At 36.5% G+C, this 18,820-nt stretch overlaps 4 protein-coding genes across 4 annotated transcripts in view; 1 reads left to right on the forward strand and 3 right to left on the reverse strand.

Annotated features, from left to right (window-relative positions):
• Positions 1–129: 129 nt before the first annotated feature.
• Positions 130–18,820, reverse strand: part of LOC118435011 — a 30,396-nt gene continuing 11,705 nt past the window's right edge. Inside the window, exons 2-3 of the mRNA XM_035849973.1 lie at positions 1,112–1,402; positions 130–1,029 (exon numbers count right to left, since the gene is read on the reverse strand). Coding sequence (XP_035705866.1) covers positions 608–1,029; positions 1,112–1,277 — 588 coding nt within the window. The 5' untranslated portion in view covers positions 1,278–1,402 and the 3' untranslated portion in view covers positions 130–607. The remainder of the gene's footprint in view (positions 1,030–1,111; positions 1,403–18,820) is intronic.
• LOC118435009 lies at positions 7,602–8,818 on the reverse strand. The gene is made up of 2 exons (XM_035849971.1): positions 8,583–8,818; positions 7,602–8,508 (listed from the first exon to the last, which is right to left on the reverse strand). Exons 1-2 carry the CDS (start codon positions 8,662–8,664, stop codon positions 7,865–7,867), a joined length of 726 nt encoding a protein of 241 aa, XP_035705864.1. The 5' UTR covers positions 8,665–8,818; the 3' UTR covers positions 7,602–7,864.
• On the forward strand, positions 10,118–11,830 carry LOC118435008. The gene is made up of 3 exons (XM_035849970.1): positions 10,118–10,512; positions 10,580–10,693; positions 10,757–11,830. Exons 1-3 carry the CDS (start codon positions 10,337–10,339, stop codon positions 11,697–11,699), a joined length of 1,233 nt encoding a protein of 410 aa, XP_035705863.1. The 5' UTR covers positions 10,118–10,336; the 3' UTR covers positions 11,700–11,830.
• On the reverse strand, positions 11,745–13,035 carry LOC118435010. Its single transcript, XM_035849972.1, has 4 exons — positions 12,598–13,035; positions 12,392–12,542; positions 12,150–12,330; positions 11,745–12,080 (listed from the first exon to the last, which is right to left on the reverse strand). The coding sequence occupies exons 1-4, from the start codon at positions 12,785–12,787 to the stop codon at positions 11,880–11,882; spliced, it is 723 nt and encodes a 240-aa protein (XP_035705865.1). The 5' UTR covers positions 12,788–13,035; the 3' UTR covers positions 11,745–11,879.

Below are 18,820 nucleotides of genomic sequence, written 5' to 3' on the forward strand. Positions count from 1 at the left end.
AAATATATCCTTATGCGATTGCATATCTGCATATATGTGATAGACTATAGTTATCTTGGTTGGATAATGTGAAACAACGGAAAGGAAAGAGGAACATCATGTACAGCGTTTTAATCTCAACGGTCATATTTAAATACATATATTTACATAACGTTTGATGCCATACTATGACAAATTGTAATTATAATGTATCGCACAGCTTGCATATGTACCCCCAAACAAGCTGTTCGTAGACATAATACGATTGCGTAAGTACTTTGGAGGTTACATGATGGATATTTTGTAAATCATTTCGTCAGACGAAAATCACAGTATGTTATTTTGGCTTTGAAACATAGAATATATTTTTCAGTATTCCTAAAAACAGATCTCTATAAATTTCTAGACGTTAGCTAACAAATAAACTGATAACACATTTATCATTAACTTATCTTAATATACTTCACACTTTCATAGGTATTTTCACGCAAGATAACAACCATATATTTACAAACATGTATATATTTTATTATCCTATTATTACAACAATCTTATTAAAATATTTAGTACATGCCAGGTATTCAGTAGTTGTTACAATAATCTCTCAAAATCAACAATCCATCTCTGACTACACCACACCCAACTGAAAACTATTATCTCCTCTATGGTCCATCTCCACGCAGACGTTGACCATGTGCGGCTGAGGTTTCCCATCAAAACTGGAGGAATGCGGTCTCAACTGGTTCATTCTGATGACCGTGGAGTCTCTTCTACTCCCGTGACCAGACCGCTCCTCGTCATTCTCTTCCGAACTTATGCTCGCCACACCGGCCCCGCTCCGGAGGGTGCAATGTCTGACAGCGTCGTAAGGTTTGGTCATGCAGCTAAGCAGCATTTCTAAAAAAGTTGGCCCTGGTCGAGGGACGTCTGATGGGGTTGGCAACGAAGGGAGTGGAAGCTCCCGGATGGGAGGTCTTCTTCTCATGTAACGACACAGCAAGAGGGACAAAAGGACGAGGTACACGGCCAGGACGACTGCCACGTAAAGAGCTGCATTACACAAAACCGGCGAAATATTCAAATTATGTGCAAATACTGAGGGTAAGTGTAAATATTGATGTTAGGAACAAACCCGCATTTGCTGCACTGTTTTCGTGCATCGCAAGCAGTTTGGCGAACTGGTCTTCGGGCATGAGATCCTTGTACTGCGAGTATGGAAACGAACTCCCACGCCACCAGGGTTGTGCAGTGGTCGTGATCACGCCAAGTGCTGTAGTATCGTTGGGCGAGTGTGACATGTTTAATCCTTCCCGTTTCGGGGACAATATGATTTAGTTGAAATCAATCAGAGCGTGGTGTATGTAAACTTTTTATTGAATTTGTAGGTCCAAGGGTTTCATTGGGTAGTGATTCAATTACGGTTCTGAAAATGCAAAAAAGACAGCTTCAATTTTACTTGATTCAGTACAATAAACTTTGGAACACAATTTATAAATTTGTGACATTTTAGAATTGCGAAACTACATATGTGGTCATGTCAATTGTCCATGCCCTTGAAACCATGTCTGGTCACGCAACAGTGAACTTGGACAGAAGCACAATGGATGGCCTATCAAAGAAAACACAATTTCTCCGTGAGCCATGACCCCTAGAAACTACACACGACTGATATGCATCTACTGATTGAAATTTCACATCAAGCAAAAGCGCACTATTCCGGATTGCTTGTTCCCTTTCGCATTTGTCTGTTCCATTTTGTGTTTTGCAATATATCTGACTGAAAACCAATACTCTTTAACCAATCTTGCATGGAAAACTTTTCATGACCAATGAAAAAAAAGTACAAAGTGAATCGAACTGGAAATAGTAGTTCAAACGAATCAAAGTCACACAGCGATTCGTATAATGCAAAAACTTGAGTATCTGAATGTACGTGTGTGGGTATAAGCATGTACATAATAGCAGACAAATGGATTGCTGTTTAATACAAAAAATAACTTTTAATAAGGCATAAAACCTTTGGATGCTGTTTTGTATCACTGCCTAATTATATATCTACTTCTGTCCGATTGCAATTAATTAGGAGAGGCTTATCTATTATTCCTGCAGGCGTTGTTATTTTGCCAGCGGAAGTCTGATCCGACTCTAATACTCTTCTGAGCAGAAGAACAGAACGTATTTAGAAAGTGGATTCTGTAATGATGCACAAATAGGAACTTTACTTGCCCATTTGTACTAATTACAACTCGTTCTATTTATCAGAAAGCACTGTAGGAAATTATTTTTATCCGGATAATTAAATCCAAGTTGCATTCTCCTCTGCAAGAAAAAATCTTTGTATTTTAAACACGTTTGTGTATAAAGGACCGATAAAATTGTGAAAACCTCATCTACTTTCATGATGTACTACAAATCTGTCTAAAATAGCTGTTCATCTGGAAGAAAGGAAAGTAAATTTCTGCTCTAGTGCGTAGTATGTAGAGATAAAAAGGGATTTCTTTCTGCATGGGTTCCTTAATTTCTGGAATTTATGCACTACATCCAATTTAATGTTGTAATCGTGCCTTGTAAAAATTGAGCTGTAATACAAAGGACCAAAAAATCTACTCATTACAGCTTTATTGATTCCATGGATGTAGTCGTTTAACAAGGATGCGAAATTCCAGTACCATGCCGTTCTCTTTGAACATTCAGCTTCGTTGTGAAATATCTTATTTCCAATCGCTACGAAAAGAGAGGTTTCTTTTTATAAGGAGGTGAATTTTAAGAAACCCGAATCTTATCAACGATCTACGAGATGTAGTTCTTTTAATTGAGGTGTTGGCTCAGTAGACGAAAATTTAGTGAAAGCATTTCATTTCTCTACGGTATGTTGCGGTCATACAGATAAATTAGTCTTCGGTTTTGTTATTTAGTTATAGGAAGACAAAATATATTCCTAAATTTGGGGTCACGTCTTAATTAAATCTCTATCGCAAAGTTGTAACATTAAATTACGATGAGATGCAATGTTAAGTAAATTAAACTCCTTTGAGGTTCTTCAATGGCTATGCAGAAAGAGAACCGTTATTTTATCTCTACCGTGACCATCTCTTGTGCATACAAACTGTACTCTTAGCATGGTGGGCTTGAAAGCACATTGTTTGCATAACTTTATTACTTTCCGCCAATCAAATTCAGTCAAAGATCATTCTGAATAAATTGATGGAAAATTCAATTAGTCCTTCCCCTTCTTTCTTTCTTCTTCTAGGATAAGACTCATTTACATATTTTTATGCAAGAATATTAGCATGCATAGTAACTTTCGTCTTGCATAGATCCGCTTATAAATATATTTCTACGTTATTTATAAGACTAGGTTCAGAAAAACCGGTACATGGTGTTGGACGAGTTGTCGCAAAACTCAAAACGCTCTTACACGTGTCTAATAGAATCAAAAATTAAGGTACACGTGTTCGCGCGTTTTTTCTCAAGGTGCCCCAAATTTTTCATTTCGCCCCAAATACTGGGAAAAAACATTGTGACGCTACCAGTGCGTTGATTACTTCCAAACTTGGCATGCAAGCCTTATTTGGGATTTCCCATAGTGCCTGAGAGACTTGGCCGCCTAGGTAGAAATTTACAATGCCAATTACCTGACAATTTTGACAATTTTTTTCGTTTTTTCAACATAGTTTCCTAGCTTATGTAATGGTATCTTTCTAGCTTTATATCTCTACAGAAACCCTATATTCTGCTTCGAATTCCGTTTCGTTGAACCTCATAGCTCAAATATTAAGGGTACTTTGTAGGGAGTTCGATTTTGATGGAAGTTCCAACAAAGTAATCATAATGCTCGTTTTCTCTATTAATTTCAGTTCGATTTAACAAAATTTTTGATATGTTCTACATATTTAGTAGTCAAACAACTGTCAGTTGCAAAAATGTCGAAATCTACCTGCGTGACCTTTTTCTAGAGGTCCGAAGGAAATGTCGGGCAGTAAAGTCTCATATAACCCCATAACTGGGGTATCGTTGGAAAGATCTCGGAGGGAGGATTCAGAATATATATACTTTGTGGGGTCTGAGACCACCCACTAAGTATTTAGAGACAGAGAAATATAATTGAGTTTTCATCAATCTACTGCTATGTTAGATTTCAATCTGCTCCTGTGTTAACGTCTGTATACAAGGAAAAATGAAACTCAATAATGCTTTTTAGTCTCTAACTAATTAAGGGGTGGTCCCAGACCCTACAAAGTATATATATTCTGAATCCTCTCTCCGAGATATTTCCAACGATACCCCAGTTATGGGGTTATATGAGACTTTAGTGCCCGACGTTTCCTTCTGGCCTCTAGAAAAAGGTCACGCAGGTAGATTTCGACATTTTTGCAACTGACAGTTGTTTGACTACTAAATATGTAGAACATATCAAAAATTTGGTTAAATCGAACTGAAATTAATAGAGAAAACGAGCATTATGATTACTTTGTTGGAACTTCCATCAAAATCGAACTCCCTACAAAGTACCCTTAATATTTGAGCTATGAGGTTCAACGAAACGGAATTCGAAGCAGAATATAGGGTTTCTGTAGAGATATAAAGCTAGAAAGATACCATTACATAAGCTAGGAAACTATGTTGAAAAAACGAAAAAAATTGTCAAAATTGTCAGGTAATTGGCATTGTAAATTTCTACCTAGGCGGCCAAGTCTCTCAGGCACTATGGGAAATCCCAAATAAGGCTTGCATGCCAAGTTTGGAAGTAATCAACGCACTGGTAGCGTCACAATGTTTTTTCCCAGTATTTGGGGCGAAATGAAAAATTTGGGGCACCTTGAGAAAAAACGCGCGAACACGTGTACCTTAATTTTTGATTCTATTAGACACGTGTAAGAGCGTTTTGAGTTTTGCGACAACTCGTCCAACACCATGTACCGGTTTTTCTGAACCTAGTCATAAGTATTTCGTTGGGGCCATATTTTTCAAGTTAGGGAATAAAAATTATATGTAAAAAAGGGTTTACATGTTAGCGTAACATATGTAAATTCAGCTTTACTCTTCAAAAACTAGCTTGTATAAATAAACTACATACATATGTACGTAGATTTACTTTCACAAGTTGAAACTGATGATTTGCTTTGGAACAACGGATCATGGAAAGATCCAGTGCAGAAAATGAGGCAAAACAATGGCTGCACATTCTGTTCCAATATCTAAAAGTGTATGTTTTTTAATTTTGTTTTGCTTTAATGTGTCAATCTTTCGCTAATTAGTTAATTTAGCAGTTGGATCTACACCATCTTCAGCGAAACACACACAATTCCCATAAACCTTTAAACCTATTTACATTTAATTCCAGGAAAAATAACTCCGCCTTAAATTTTTCTGGTTGATACATAACATGCTACCAGCCAAAATTCCAAGGACGATTTTAATACAATGTCGCCCTCCAAGGAATTTGATTAAAGCTTTTCCTGAAACCCTCTCTTCTCGCAAAACTCGTTTTCACTAACCTAAAGATACTGAAATGGATTGTGTGGAGCACAAAAAAAATTCGATCCGAACCCCTGGCATAATGTTCAAATATGTACATATGTATATAGTTGGAAGCATGGAACACAAAGCCGAATTTTATTGAGTGATTGAGTCAGAAATGGGTTTCCTACAATTCCATTTAGAGCAAATCGGGTCAAATTTTTGGAATATTTGGCCTCAAATAAAAAATTCCAGATGAGAAAGCCACTGCGGGTTCCAGTTTACAGAGTTATCAAATCAAAGATCCGCTATATGAGGGAGAAAGCATGTGCGATTTTTTAGTAGTGAGCAAAAATAGGGTTCCTTCAATTCCTCGTATTTTTATTCCCCCAAATGCGACTTTATAGCCGGTAGTAGTGCTCAATGTCTATGTATCAAACTAAATATGATAGCCCAACGTGACAAATGAATGTACATCTAGCTCATGCTTCTCTGATTCAGCTTGACATCTCATAATTTGAAAGTCCCAAAAAATGATTGGAATTTTTTCCGAGATGTGGAAGTCTGCTATTTGCTTCTGATTTGTTATGTAGATTGGATTAGAGTGGAGTTCCAGAAATATGTGATTGAAGGGTATAGCATTGAGTCAGAAAACGAACCATATTTGTTCATACATAAAAATTCAAGGTAATCATACGTAATAACTGTCTCCACGTGGAGAGAGATAGTTGAAAGATGCAAAAGAAAGTTAAAATGTGGTGTGCCTGCTTCAAAGAAAAGCGACTTTATTAGTTGAAATATAAGTAGTTTCTCCAGAACTCTTTTCAAGGTTTACTTTCATTAGGAGGGATTTGAAAAGTAGATACACGGGAAGAGAAATTAAAATTCGAAGTATGTACACGATCTTTTGAGGCAACGCGTGTTGAATATTATAATATTTAATGATCACAGTAATGGTCTTGCATATGTATGTCTACGATACCCTTCAAATTCAACCTACTCTTTTCACCACAGAAGTCGGAAGCTGTACTGCGAAATACCTACATACCCTTCAAAAATGATGATTTCAATCATTTTGAAATTCCCATCAAGTTATCTTACACTAATCAAAAGTTAGGTACTGATCATAAATTAATAATGGTTTTTCTCAGGCAATGGAAAAATTATTTTAAAATCTTTAAAATTAATGAACGGTTCCATTCCATTACGAAACAAGTTGAGAATCTAAACACAAGCTTGTTTCTTTGTGTACATCCATCGTTCCATCTACTTATTAACAAGTATTTAGATGGAAATAGTATCGGTTGTGATATTGTCAAACTTAAACTAAAGTTTGGCAAGATTACTTACAATTAGTATACAGTTTTCTGAAGTTTGCTGTTTTGCATTTACAATATTATGCTTACTTCCCATTTATGCTTGGTATCTAACAAAAGCCACTTTCCTGGCACTGAATTTGCTTTCTTAGAGTAAACCATGTGAAACAATGTGAGTCACTAATAGTTCAGTTTCAGACAGTTTGTGCATACGTAACGGTGGTGGTCAAATTGTAATTACAAGTGAAATCAACCATGAATCAACCTTATATATTTGTTAACATGCATTGATGGATTACGACTTTATGACTTGTGATATGAGGTAGGTGATGGCAAAAATGAGACTTACGTTTTATTTATTCTTAAATGTGATTATCTTGTATTATTTTCTATTTACAGTAATTAGTTTTAACGATGATTCAATATTAAAAGTTTCAGTATCCAAATAAATAGATATGCCCACTTTTTTCTATAAATTATGAGTTATGTTTTTCCGAATGAAATGGGAAGAAAACTTCAGACCCCTTTTGCCACGCATAGGAATTTTTAACTGAAAAAATATGATGCAAGATTTACTCAACAAGAAAAATAACTTAACGCGTATCTTTTGTATCGTGTGCAACTTTCCATGTCGTTAGGACTGACTTGTTTAAAATTGAAAACTTTTTGGCAGCACCTTGAAAATGTTATCAATTGGATTTCAAGACAACTTCAAGACTACACTTTATAAATGACCCCGACCTTGACATGAATTTAATCTAGTACTAGTAAGAAATTTAAATTGGACAAATATAATTGTCAATTACGATTACTCTTCAAATCATGTGTTTAAAGTACATACATATGTTCATGTCTTATAATACAATATGTATTCACTCGATTCAAGACAAACTTCTTTAACTTGGACTAAGAATTGCATAAGTTGTTATTTATATATTCATAAAATTATGTGACTGTACTTGGGTAACAAAAATTTCCAAGTTAAACTTAATTTAATTGCGCACAGTTAGCAAAATATTTATTGGTTGTATGTAATACGTAATTTTGTCATCTATCAGGATTATTTATGTATCTTCATATATTCATTTTTCTTACATATATTAACCCACTTAATTCAAACTATTGTCTTCCTTGACCATCTCCGCCCACAATTGGTGCACATCTTTGCCGAGTCTATCTTCCCAAAAACTGCTATTGAATTTTCCCTCTCTCGAATCCCAATTAAGCAATTGGATAAAGTCCATCTCTTCGTTCTCTTCTTCCATTTTAAACTTTAAATTGATATAGTTAAAGAAGTAAGCCAAGTCATCGCTGCTTGTGCTGTGTTCATCAAACTTTGACGTGGGTCCAGGTTTCTTGAGAACTTTCTTCTCTTCCTCCTTCTCGTACATGTATCTTCGAACGTACTGGGCAACGCCGTACGTGACATAATGTGCAGGCCGTGGTTCTATATTGTAATTTTGGATGATAAATGTTAGCACAGTGATCAGAGATCCGATGTCGGTTGGATGGGCGAGGTAATGCGGTGTGCAGGCCGTGATACGTCCAAAAGGTCCAAAGTTGTGACTAGCTGCAGAATATTTCGCGCAGTTTTCAAAGTTGAGGTAAATAAGTGGCGGTGCTGTATAGTTTGGCGAAGAGAGACGAGAGCTGATCAGAGGATGCCAGTGATACAGGGCAGTTTGGGCTTCGAGAAGAAAACGTGACAATTTAGATGGGACGGATGTTCCGTTGATATGAATTTTCAGGGGTGCTAAATGCAACAAATAGTGTTAACGATCCCACAAGAGAAGATAAGTATACAAGATTTGCTCAAGAACAACTTACGACTATTTCCTGAAATTTTGTCAATTGATCCAAAGCAAATGACTGCTACTGACACCAGAATAAAAAAATCACTATGCTGCATTTTGTAAGGAGTTTTTTTTAAACCGTATGCTGACGATCTGGATAAAATCCGACTGTCATCCGTAACAAATTATTTTGCATATCCAATGTCAGCTTAATGTCATTCCTTTCATGATATGATTCTTATTCATGGTCAATTTTGTTCGAGATCATGTCGTGACCAGTAGTAAATGGAGAGCAGAGACTTCTTTTATGACAAAAGTTTGAATCATTTCATGAGAGGAAAATCAATTGTCAGCGAGTTCCAGTGTTATTGAAGGCTACTGGGAGCATGGTCAGTTTTGTGTCTATTTCAATAATGATACACTCCCACGATATGTTATTGTGAGATGTGGGAGTAGATAGTTTAGTCTAACGACATATGACTTATACATAAAAAAAATTGCACCTGTTTTGGACATTTTTCTCTCACAATAACTTATAAAATATTTGTTTTTTTAGTGAAGCACACATATACATGTTTGCTTAAGGATTTGTAGTATATGAACTTGAAACTTGGTTTATTTATATCTAAGTACTTCACAAAGCAGGAGCCGGATGTATGGCGTAAAAGTGCGTGGGGACTAAAAATGTCAAATATTATACAACCCACTATTGCATTCATTTCTGTAAAATTAACTAAAATTAATCGACTCTTTCTAGCAATTTCATGCGTCCGAATTTCATTATTTATATAAAATTGCGTTACTTTAATTCTCCAGAGCTTATACATACTCGGACTTCTGAGAGCTATATATCAGATTGTCAGCTTCCATAAACTGGAACAAAAGCCATTATTCGTTCACCAAGTGTGAGGTTAATTGCTATCCTGACAGGGAGGAAATAAAGTGCCAGAAAATACGTGTCCGGGTTGTTCCTCGGCCAGACGTTACCCTTCCTTGACACATTTTTTGCTTTGTGTTTGCCATTCTGTTTTTTTACACAACTTTCAGTTTGTTGCCCTTTCACTCTTTTAGGATACATATTTGTGACGGCAGCTTCTATTTCAAGACAAAAAAGAGACCTGTGTCAACCTTACTTTCACTTGAAATGTTGTAAAGTTTTTTCAATAGGCTTCTAACCAAATGTGTACTTTGAGTAGTGGGGCACCAGGGATATCGCGCCTATACATAGAACGTACTACATATATGTTCACAGGCAAGAAAGTCTTGGATTATTATTGCACATGCAGTAATTTCCGAGAGAAAGAAACTCTTCATCTTTCTTCAGGAAAGTTTGAAGGATATGAACTCTCCATGGTCAAGTAGGGAAGGGTCTGATGTAATCCGAATCTCCACAAAATCTCAACAAGGAGACGTGTAATGTATAGAAGTCAGGTCAAAATTCTGCAAATTTATTTTCAACTCCATTAATCACTCGCTATTTGTGTGTACTGTGCTACGCATTATATTTTGGAAGTCTTGTTTTTCTTAGTGAGGCAAATACCTTGACGCCTTATTTAGAGTATTATTTTCTGTTTATGTTTTTTAACATTTTATTTTTGTTTTGATTTATTTTTCATCATGCTAATTTATAGTACAAGATGAATATTTAAAAAATTTTCATCTCTCTTTCTTTTAATTTTCACGACAACGTAAAACCAAACACTATAAATTGACAAAAAAATAATCCCGGCCAAACATGAAAAATTGCAAATTACTCTACATATTTCCATCTAATTCATCCTGCTAATCATGGATCGAACTACCATTATCAAAATTCTTATTGTTCAACGTCTGCGACGGCGACTGAAGAGAAAGCAGAGATCAGTTTACATTCGTCCCATATTTCTGAAGCGTGACAATGACGGCGAACAGCAGTTGGTCATGGATCTTCGAGATGACCCCTACTATCATTTCCGATACTTTAGGTAAACTAGATAATATGCATATTATATTACCACCACCGTTACCCATACTTTCGCATTATAAAAATAGGATGAGCAAAGAAAATTTCGATACCATTTTGGACTTGGTGACCCCAATGATCTCGCATCCGGCTAATCACATTCGTCCTATATCACCTCTTCAAAGATTGGCAATAACATTGAGGTACTGAAAATATCCCAATTTCGGGTAGTGTCGTATGACAAAACAAACATGATTTTCGTGCAGGTACCTCGCCACAGGAAACTCTCAAATTTCTCTTGCAATGAGCTTCCGTGTATCGCCTTCTTCTGTGTGCGGAATTATTAGAGAAACTCTTGCAGCAATTAATCAAGCATTGAAGTCAGATTATTTGCCCACCGCATCTACTTGGATAAATAATGAAAACCAATTCAGAACAAAGTGGAATTTTCCTCATGCTTGTGGATCATTGGATGGCAAACACATCCGAATCAAGTGTCCTTCGGCATCGGGGTCCCTGTATTTCAATTACAAGACTTATTTTTCAATCGTCTTGATGGCCCTGTCAGATGCAGATTTCAAGTTTACAGCCGTAGATATTGGGTCGTACGGATCTGAGTCAGATGGAGGAATTCTGGCAAAATCCCACATTGGACGCAAGATTTCCAACGACACTTTCAACCTTCCATCGCCACAACCACTATCCAATACTGGTACTCCTCTGCCCTATGTTTTTCTAGGAGATGACGCTTTTCCGAAACGGCACAACTTGCTGAAACCAAACAAAGGAAACTTCCTGCAAAAGACGGACCGAGTCTTCAACTATAGGCTTTCAAGAGCTCGAATGACCGTTGAAAATTCCTTTGGAATAATGGCTGCACGATGGAGGATTTTCCATTCGGTGATTGAAGCGGATGTGGACCTCGTGAAGCAAATTACGTTGTCGGCCGTAATTTTACACAATTATCTAATGAATAAGAAAGACTTCAACAATATTACTCCTGATCGATTTGAGGATGGAAGAGTTCAGCATGGGAACTGGCGTGATACTGTTCAGAATGATAACGGGATGATACAAATACCAAGGCAAGGCACCAACAACTACACCCAGTATTCAGCTCAGGTCAGGAACCACTTTCGAGACTATTTTAATAGTGAGGATGGACGACTGAGCTGGCAAGATCATCATGTTGACGCGGGGGGTAAATGATTTTCTATTATGTTGTATTATATTGTGTTATAATCTTTTTGAGTGCATTGATTTGTAAATTATTTTGAGCAGTTTTTATTTCACCACATCTTGAAATAAACTACAAATACAAATTTTGGATATGCAACATAAACTCAACGCCTATTAAATATAGTTATATGTATTGTATAGTAACTGTAATTACAAAATATCGAGTTCTGTTTTGTACAAAACCCCATGCAGTTCATATTCGCAGGTCGCAGCAGCCTTGGGATCCTTTTCATGAATTTTGCGAAGTTTTGCAGCCAAGGTCTTCCCAAATCGCTCAAATTCGTCATCCTTCGAGTCACCTCCCTTGACAAAATTAAGCATTTGTTCCTCCAGACTGTCCAGCTTCCTCTTCTAGACACAGCACAAGAAAAATATAAGTTTACATGCATAAAAACCACGCAATAGAAGTAATATACGCACCCCTCCGAATTTAGCATGGGATCTCGGGCGAGGATTAGACTCTGGCACCGAGTTTTGAGTTTGAATTGGGACAACGGAAGTGTCAATGTTGTCATCGTTCAAGTCAGCGAAGTTTATTGTTGAGAATTCGTCATCTGCATGCTCTGTCTCGTCCTCATCACCATCAAGATTACAAATGGTCCTAAATGAAAGTATAATATCAATAAAAATTCTAAGAGAATCATAAGCAACAAACATCTCACTGAGACTGATCTTGTCCTCCTGAAATAAAGGACATTGCATCAAACAGTCGGAAGGAACTTCGTGCTTTAGCCCCACTTCCCGTTGGAAGAGCTCGTCTCGCGGCCAAGTACTGGGTCCTCAAACTTTGCCAAAGTGCCATACACACGTCACCTGTGTTGAGGTGCAGTTAATAATTATCAGAAACTTTATGATAAATTCAACCTACCAGGTTTTCCAAGCTGCTCTCCAATACTAGTAAAAGTATTTTGTCGCATCGTGTTGACCTTGTAGTCCTTGTCTTTGATGTCCCAGATGTGGCGGTGGGGCTCCACTAGGGTCACCAACTTGGATTCGAGCGCCAGTTTGTCATCCTCTGGCGAGAATGCGCTTTTCAGGGCTATTTTTTTGGGACCCATTTCCGCTTTATATTAAAATCTGCATGATGTTTCGTTTTATTTTCACTCGGAAAAAGTTGACCGCATGTCAACTTTGCAAAATGATGTGAAACAGAAAAGAAAACGAGATGAATTGCACTATAAATAATTAACGAAAACAAAATGAAAATAAAATGTTTGCATGACATTAATTTTGAACGAAATCAAAATGAAAAGAATATACTATAAATTGATGTCGTGGTGAAAAATAAATTAAACAGAAATTAAAACGACATTAATGCGTTACTCTAAATAAGGCGTGACAACGAAAAAAATTTGCTAAGTATGCATTTACCCCACCCAAAAAAAGTGATATAAGTCGATTTCTCAGCCATTTCTCAACCGATTTTGATAAAATTTTGCACAGATCATTGATAGGTAATTTAGAAAAGATCTGCTAGTCGACTTGGCGAATCTTTGATTTTTACCCAAGTTATGTGCCAAAATGTGCAAAAATTTTCCCCTGAAAACATATTTATTTTTATGATTTATAAGTGGTGTATCTCAGCATGCTCGCTTATTGCAAATATTTTAGTCAAAGTCATTCCGGACATTTTAAGCGCAAAATGACCTAAATCGGTTGAGAAATAACAGCGTTATTCAAGTTTGAAAATCAAAAATTTAATAAAAATATTCAGGGTGCCGATAACAACGGCGGTTGTGCAGTAAAAATAATGTCTTTGACAACCAATTACAAGTTTTAAATAAACAAGGCCCCAAAAAATGGGAAATCTTAGTGAGTCAGCGCAATCACAGTTAATAAATAAAGTTAGATTGAATAACTTTTGCATCACCGCTCTCGGGATAATTTTTACTGGCTCCACTGTAAATTAAGTTTTGCATACGCATGAACTCTTGCATTCATTAAATTAGTTGAGATTACAAGATGACGTTTTTACTATTGAACGAGAAGTTGGCTAAATTAATCGATATGAAATGTAATTGTGAACTGCGTTTTAAAAGAAAGAGTTGAAAGTCTACAATTTCGATATATAAATTTGGATATCCTATTAATTCCTATTCTGATGAAATCTCCAGACCCTTTGAGGGGGGAGCAATTATTCTAAATGATTAATTCATGCTTCCAGGAAAAATGATACCGAGAGCGGTGATGAAAAAATTATTCAATCTAACTTTATTTATTAACTGTGATTGCGCTGACTCACTAAGATTTCCCATTTTTTGGGGCCTTGTTTATTACTTCTATTTTATTCCAGAGCTATTTTTAAATTTAAAATCAAGGATTAACATCTTAAGTCATTGGAACTATAAATATGCATCTTTGACACATTTAAAATCATTAATTTCCGTGAATTTTGAAAATTTTGGCATAAAAACCAATCCAAATCTATTTTTGTTCATTCAAATGTCCTGTAAATGAATATATATTCATAGGATTTAGTTACTGACTCCACATCGGCATTTCAAGTAATTGGTTTCAAAGGGCATGGGTGTCACATTGTACGAAAACCTTGCGAAAGAGAAATTACGTAAGGCTGTATTCTGTTACAAGAGTATGGAGAAAGTTGTGAAAGTCAAATAAGAAAAAATTTGTCTGATGAGACTTCCCTTGGTAACCAACGTCTAGACCTTGAGTGAAAGAGAATTTCTTTGAATTTGAGCATCTTCTCGAGGGATTTGAGGATTTGTCCTCGTTGAGATAAACCTTTTAAGGACTCTTTTGCCATTCCTCATCAAAAGTGAGATCACGTCTTAAGTAATGACAATAATGGAACTAGCTTTCTTTCAGCATAAATTTCCAAAAAATGCAAATATTTGCACTTCCAACAACATAAATTTGCCACTAATAAGTACAGTGCGTGTTAGGAGATGTTACGTAACCATGGACACATACATTAGCTTGCTGCCTTATGAATACCAATTTAGAACCATGGTAATTGTATTCCTCGCAGATAATTCTCAACGAAAGGCATAGAATATGCTACTCAATATTGCGTAGGCTGTATGTTGATTGAGAAGAGAACGTTATTTCGAGTACTGTTAACCGACTGGTTTTTTATGAAGAAAGCTCCAGAAGAGTTTTCTCTCCATTTATTATTTTTATTTATTAGGAATAATGAACCATTACAAACTTAAAAATTTAACTCCCACAACAGAATTCCGGTGTTACATAATAAATAGATTTAATTGTCATATAATCAACTGGATGGCTACATATACCTAGAAATTCGTAGTTACCTATACATATGTATAAAAGTAATATCTGGTTTGTCCGAATTTCATTAGAGCAGGCATTTTCAAGAGAAAGCTTAGTATTCCTAATTCCGGTATCCGGTAGGGCAGTTAATGAGAATGAGCTACATAAAGTGGAGTTAAAGCGGTCATTTATCACCAAAAGTAGACATTTTATTGCTTGTGTGTCTGCATGAAGATAATATATTGAAATTAGAAGTGATACTTATTTGCTATCAGTGTTTCTTCCACGCTACAACAATAACAGGTTGCGGGTAACGCAAAAATATCTGTGATTGTGGGTGACATAAAAGCTAACATATTATTATCTGCACTCTATTGCGATTCATATCAATTAACGCAGAAGCTACCAGTCTAGGAACGAATTTCCCCTCATTCCTTTTTTCTCTACTTCATAAGGCTACACGTATGACGAAACTATTTTTTCCGTACAGAATGGGAAGACAGGTTGGTGATATAACTGTTAGCTGGAAACTGATGGGGAATTATTGCGTCACACACAATTTCGTTGAAAGCCTGGACCAAAATATAGGACTTAATTTGAAAATTATACGTTACGACGTAGGTACGTACGACCTCTACCTGAATGCAATATATTTTGCACCTGGTCACGCTCGTTGACTGGCTATTAGAATTCTAAAAGCCACATTACTATAAACGCTCTGGTCATTAAAGCTTTGATTGATATTATTATTTTCCACTCGGTAATGGTGACACGCTTAAATGGAATTAACAAAATGTGTATTAATCTGCATCTTAAAATAGCCAAGAACGCAGAATAACCAACGGGAATACTGATCTACCAGCCTGAACTACATATATTATTTACCAAGGAAAGAGTGCATGCAATTCCATTCACGCCCTAGAAACAAACATGGACCCAAAGTGAAAGCGCATCTCAACCTCTTCATCAATCTGTTTGGAACATGGTCTCGTCTCATCCTTGCCCTCACTTCAAAGGTTTTGGTTTTCCTCCCATGAACTGACAATGAATATGTCGGAATATAAATTTGGCTCAATAATGTACGTGACGAGACTTTTGATTACGACAAATTGTAGAGAAATGACAGGCTGAATTTCTCAATATATGGGTTGAATAATACTTACGAGAAACTCAAAACCAGCAAATACCCACATCTACATACGCCTACTCCTTGGCTAGTTTTTTTGCATACAATTCTGCACGAGATGAATCCAATAAATGCATTTTCGAATTGCAGTGCTCATTAGTCCGATTCCGGATGCATCGACAGGACTTCTCCCACGCTCACCCGTATTTTGCATACTTTGACCCCTATTGATACACTGTCACGAAACAGTAAATAGGTTAATATTTTAATTTGTGAGACACAGAGAGACACGGAAAGAAATAGGGCGAATCATACATAGATACTTATGTAAAGAATCATTTATTTTGTGCCTTTCTCCTCCATATCCTTTTACACGTGGAGACCAATTAATTTACCTTCCTCCTCTGCAGATTCTTTTTATTTTCGAAGGGATTTTTTGTTATAAAATTGAGTTGCAATAATTGGCTCCATGTGAATAGAAGAGCTTTAGAATTCTTTCGCTTTACGGGGTAAACTTTTTTAAGTAGAACAGCAGAGCTCGTAATGAAAAAGTTTTAGGAGAATGCTTAATCTCGGACGACTGGCTGGGCGTTGAATTCAAACCAGGACACAACTTTATTCCTACAAGGCCATTGGTCTAGTTTATGTCTAATTTATGTGTAACATGGATTGTATCTGTTTTAATTAGAAAGTAGATTTCAAAGGGAGATCAACTTCTGGTGGACAAAATAATACGAAATGATTCCAAAAGTTCACATAGTAGATATTTTCTTAATTAAAAGATGAAAGAATTGATTGACATTTTAGATACGACAACTACAGGTTTGTAAATCACCTTCGTTCCAGAAATTGATAACGTGAGACATGAAAGAAGAAACCATAGGAAGTCGAAGAATACATTAAGAACTGGTTAGATAACGTCTTATGGTGTGATAAGTATATGTACACATATCAGCATATGTAGTATGCACCGTATTTTAATTGGGGTAATGGAATGTACATATGTATATATTCAGTTGCGGCATGCATAGCATTACGAGGTGGCAGGTAAGGTTGTTGTTGGTGTGGTTTAATTTAAGTAAGTGGCACTTTCATGGTTTCCTTTCACCCAGGACTGCAACTCAGCACATAATCTCAAAGTTGCTACAATTCGTATGCACAAAGAGTCACCCATGAGTAAGCAGAAACCTCGCAAAGTGAAAGCCACACTTCCTTCAAGTTCCTCTGTTCAACGAAGGAATATCCTAAATCAAGAGGATTTGAAATGCAAATTTAATACAAGGCCCTTCCAACATTTATATGAGCTGGCCTGACCGCCGTAGATAATGCGCGACTAAATAATGTACATGCACCTTGGTTTGGGTTTAAATTAAAATTACAGGGTTGACTGAAGAGCATTGGTTTCGTGTGCAAATAGAGGATCATATAAATTTCAAGGTGCTTTGATTGTTCGACACGGCATGAAATAACTTCCAAGTTTTCAAATATTTGTACAGCAAGGATAAGAACTAATAATAATAAATATGTAAACTTTGCTACCAGAGTGGAAACTAGCCACTGGAAAATACACACAAAAGCATATTGTTTCAGCTCTATAAGTCATGCAATCGTCTCTTATATATCATATTAATTTTAAGTTTCCACGACCTTCTCACTTACATAGGTTTCCATAATGTATAACAAATTCAAAATTGAACCCGACGCCCTCTCTTTCTTTGTTCAATGAAGTTCTAATGATGTCACATGAACGAAACAAAGGTTGTTGGATCCAAGCACCGAAAAATAATAAAGTGGGAAATTGATCAAATTTCAAAGATTTTTTTTCAATTTGATGGAGTGATCGTCTTTCATTTCGTTATGATCAATTTACTGTTAGAGGCGAAACGCTGCAACTGGATACATTCAAACGTACCTTGGAACAGAAGAAAGATTGTTCTGTTCTTCACTTTTTGTGCGCTTGAATGTATCGAGTACTGGTTAGACTTTTGCACTTCCTGGAATAAAATAAAAGCAATATGCAGGTGTACGTTCATCGTAGTTACGTAGATACACCTTGAGGCACGAATGTATTGCTTCTTGTCCTGATTTATACATCACTTTGGTTCATCACGGATAACTGACTCTGATAAATTGCATATTCGCCTCCTTTACTGGGTTTCCGCTCAATAAACTGTTGGTTACACCCCATTCATGGGAACCGTGTTTACTTTGCTTTTATCACACTGCAACCCTTGAGTTAGGTCAATAAGACCGCGTATTTACACACGACATTTACCTTTCCCTCAAGTGACCGATGGCTACCATACGTATATAGCTACGGACTCTATTTGTGTATCCGTTACAAATATAGCTCACCATCTGCAACGAGCATGATGCTGATGGAATCTTATGTCTAATAACGCTTTAGTAAATTGGGAGACATTTACTGTAGCTTTTATGAGCCGGAGGCTGGTGCAGCAAACCTCATCGCCATCATCGTGAAATAGATCACTTTTGCAGCATTCTGAGTAATCCATCCGCTCATCCTTCTGTCGGAATGAGTAAGAGTCTCAATTTCATCTCGACTGTTTTATTACAAAAGAGAAAACTCTTCAAATTTCCTCCATCCATGTCTTCACTCCTTTCGCTACTTCTAGTTCATGAATTGGGGAGACGGGGAGCAGACGATGGTCGACTTGAACTGACACGCTCGAATTGCGCGAAAAGTTAACAAATAAGTAATATGCCACCG

This window comes from Folsomia candida, unplaced genomic scaffold (assembly GCF_002217175.1).
Source record: "Folsomia candida strain VU population unplaced genomic scaffold, ASM221717v1 Fcan01_Sc003, whole genome shotgun sequence".
In the NCBI taxonomy this organism is placed as follows: domain Eukaryota; kingdom Metazoa; phylum Arthropoda; class Collembola; order Entomobryomorpha; family Isotomidae; genus Folsomia; species Folsomia candida.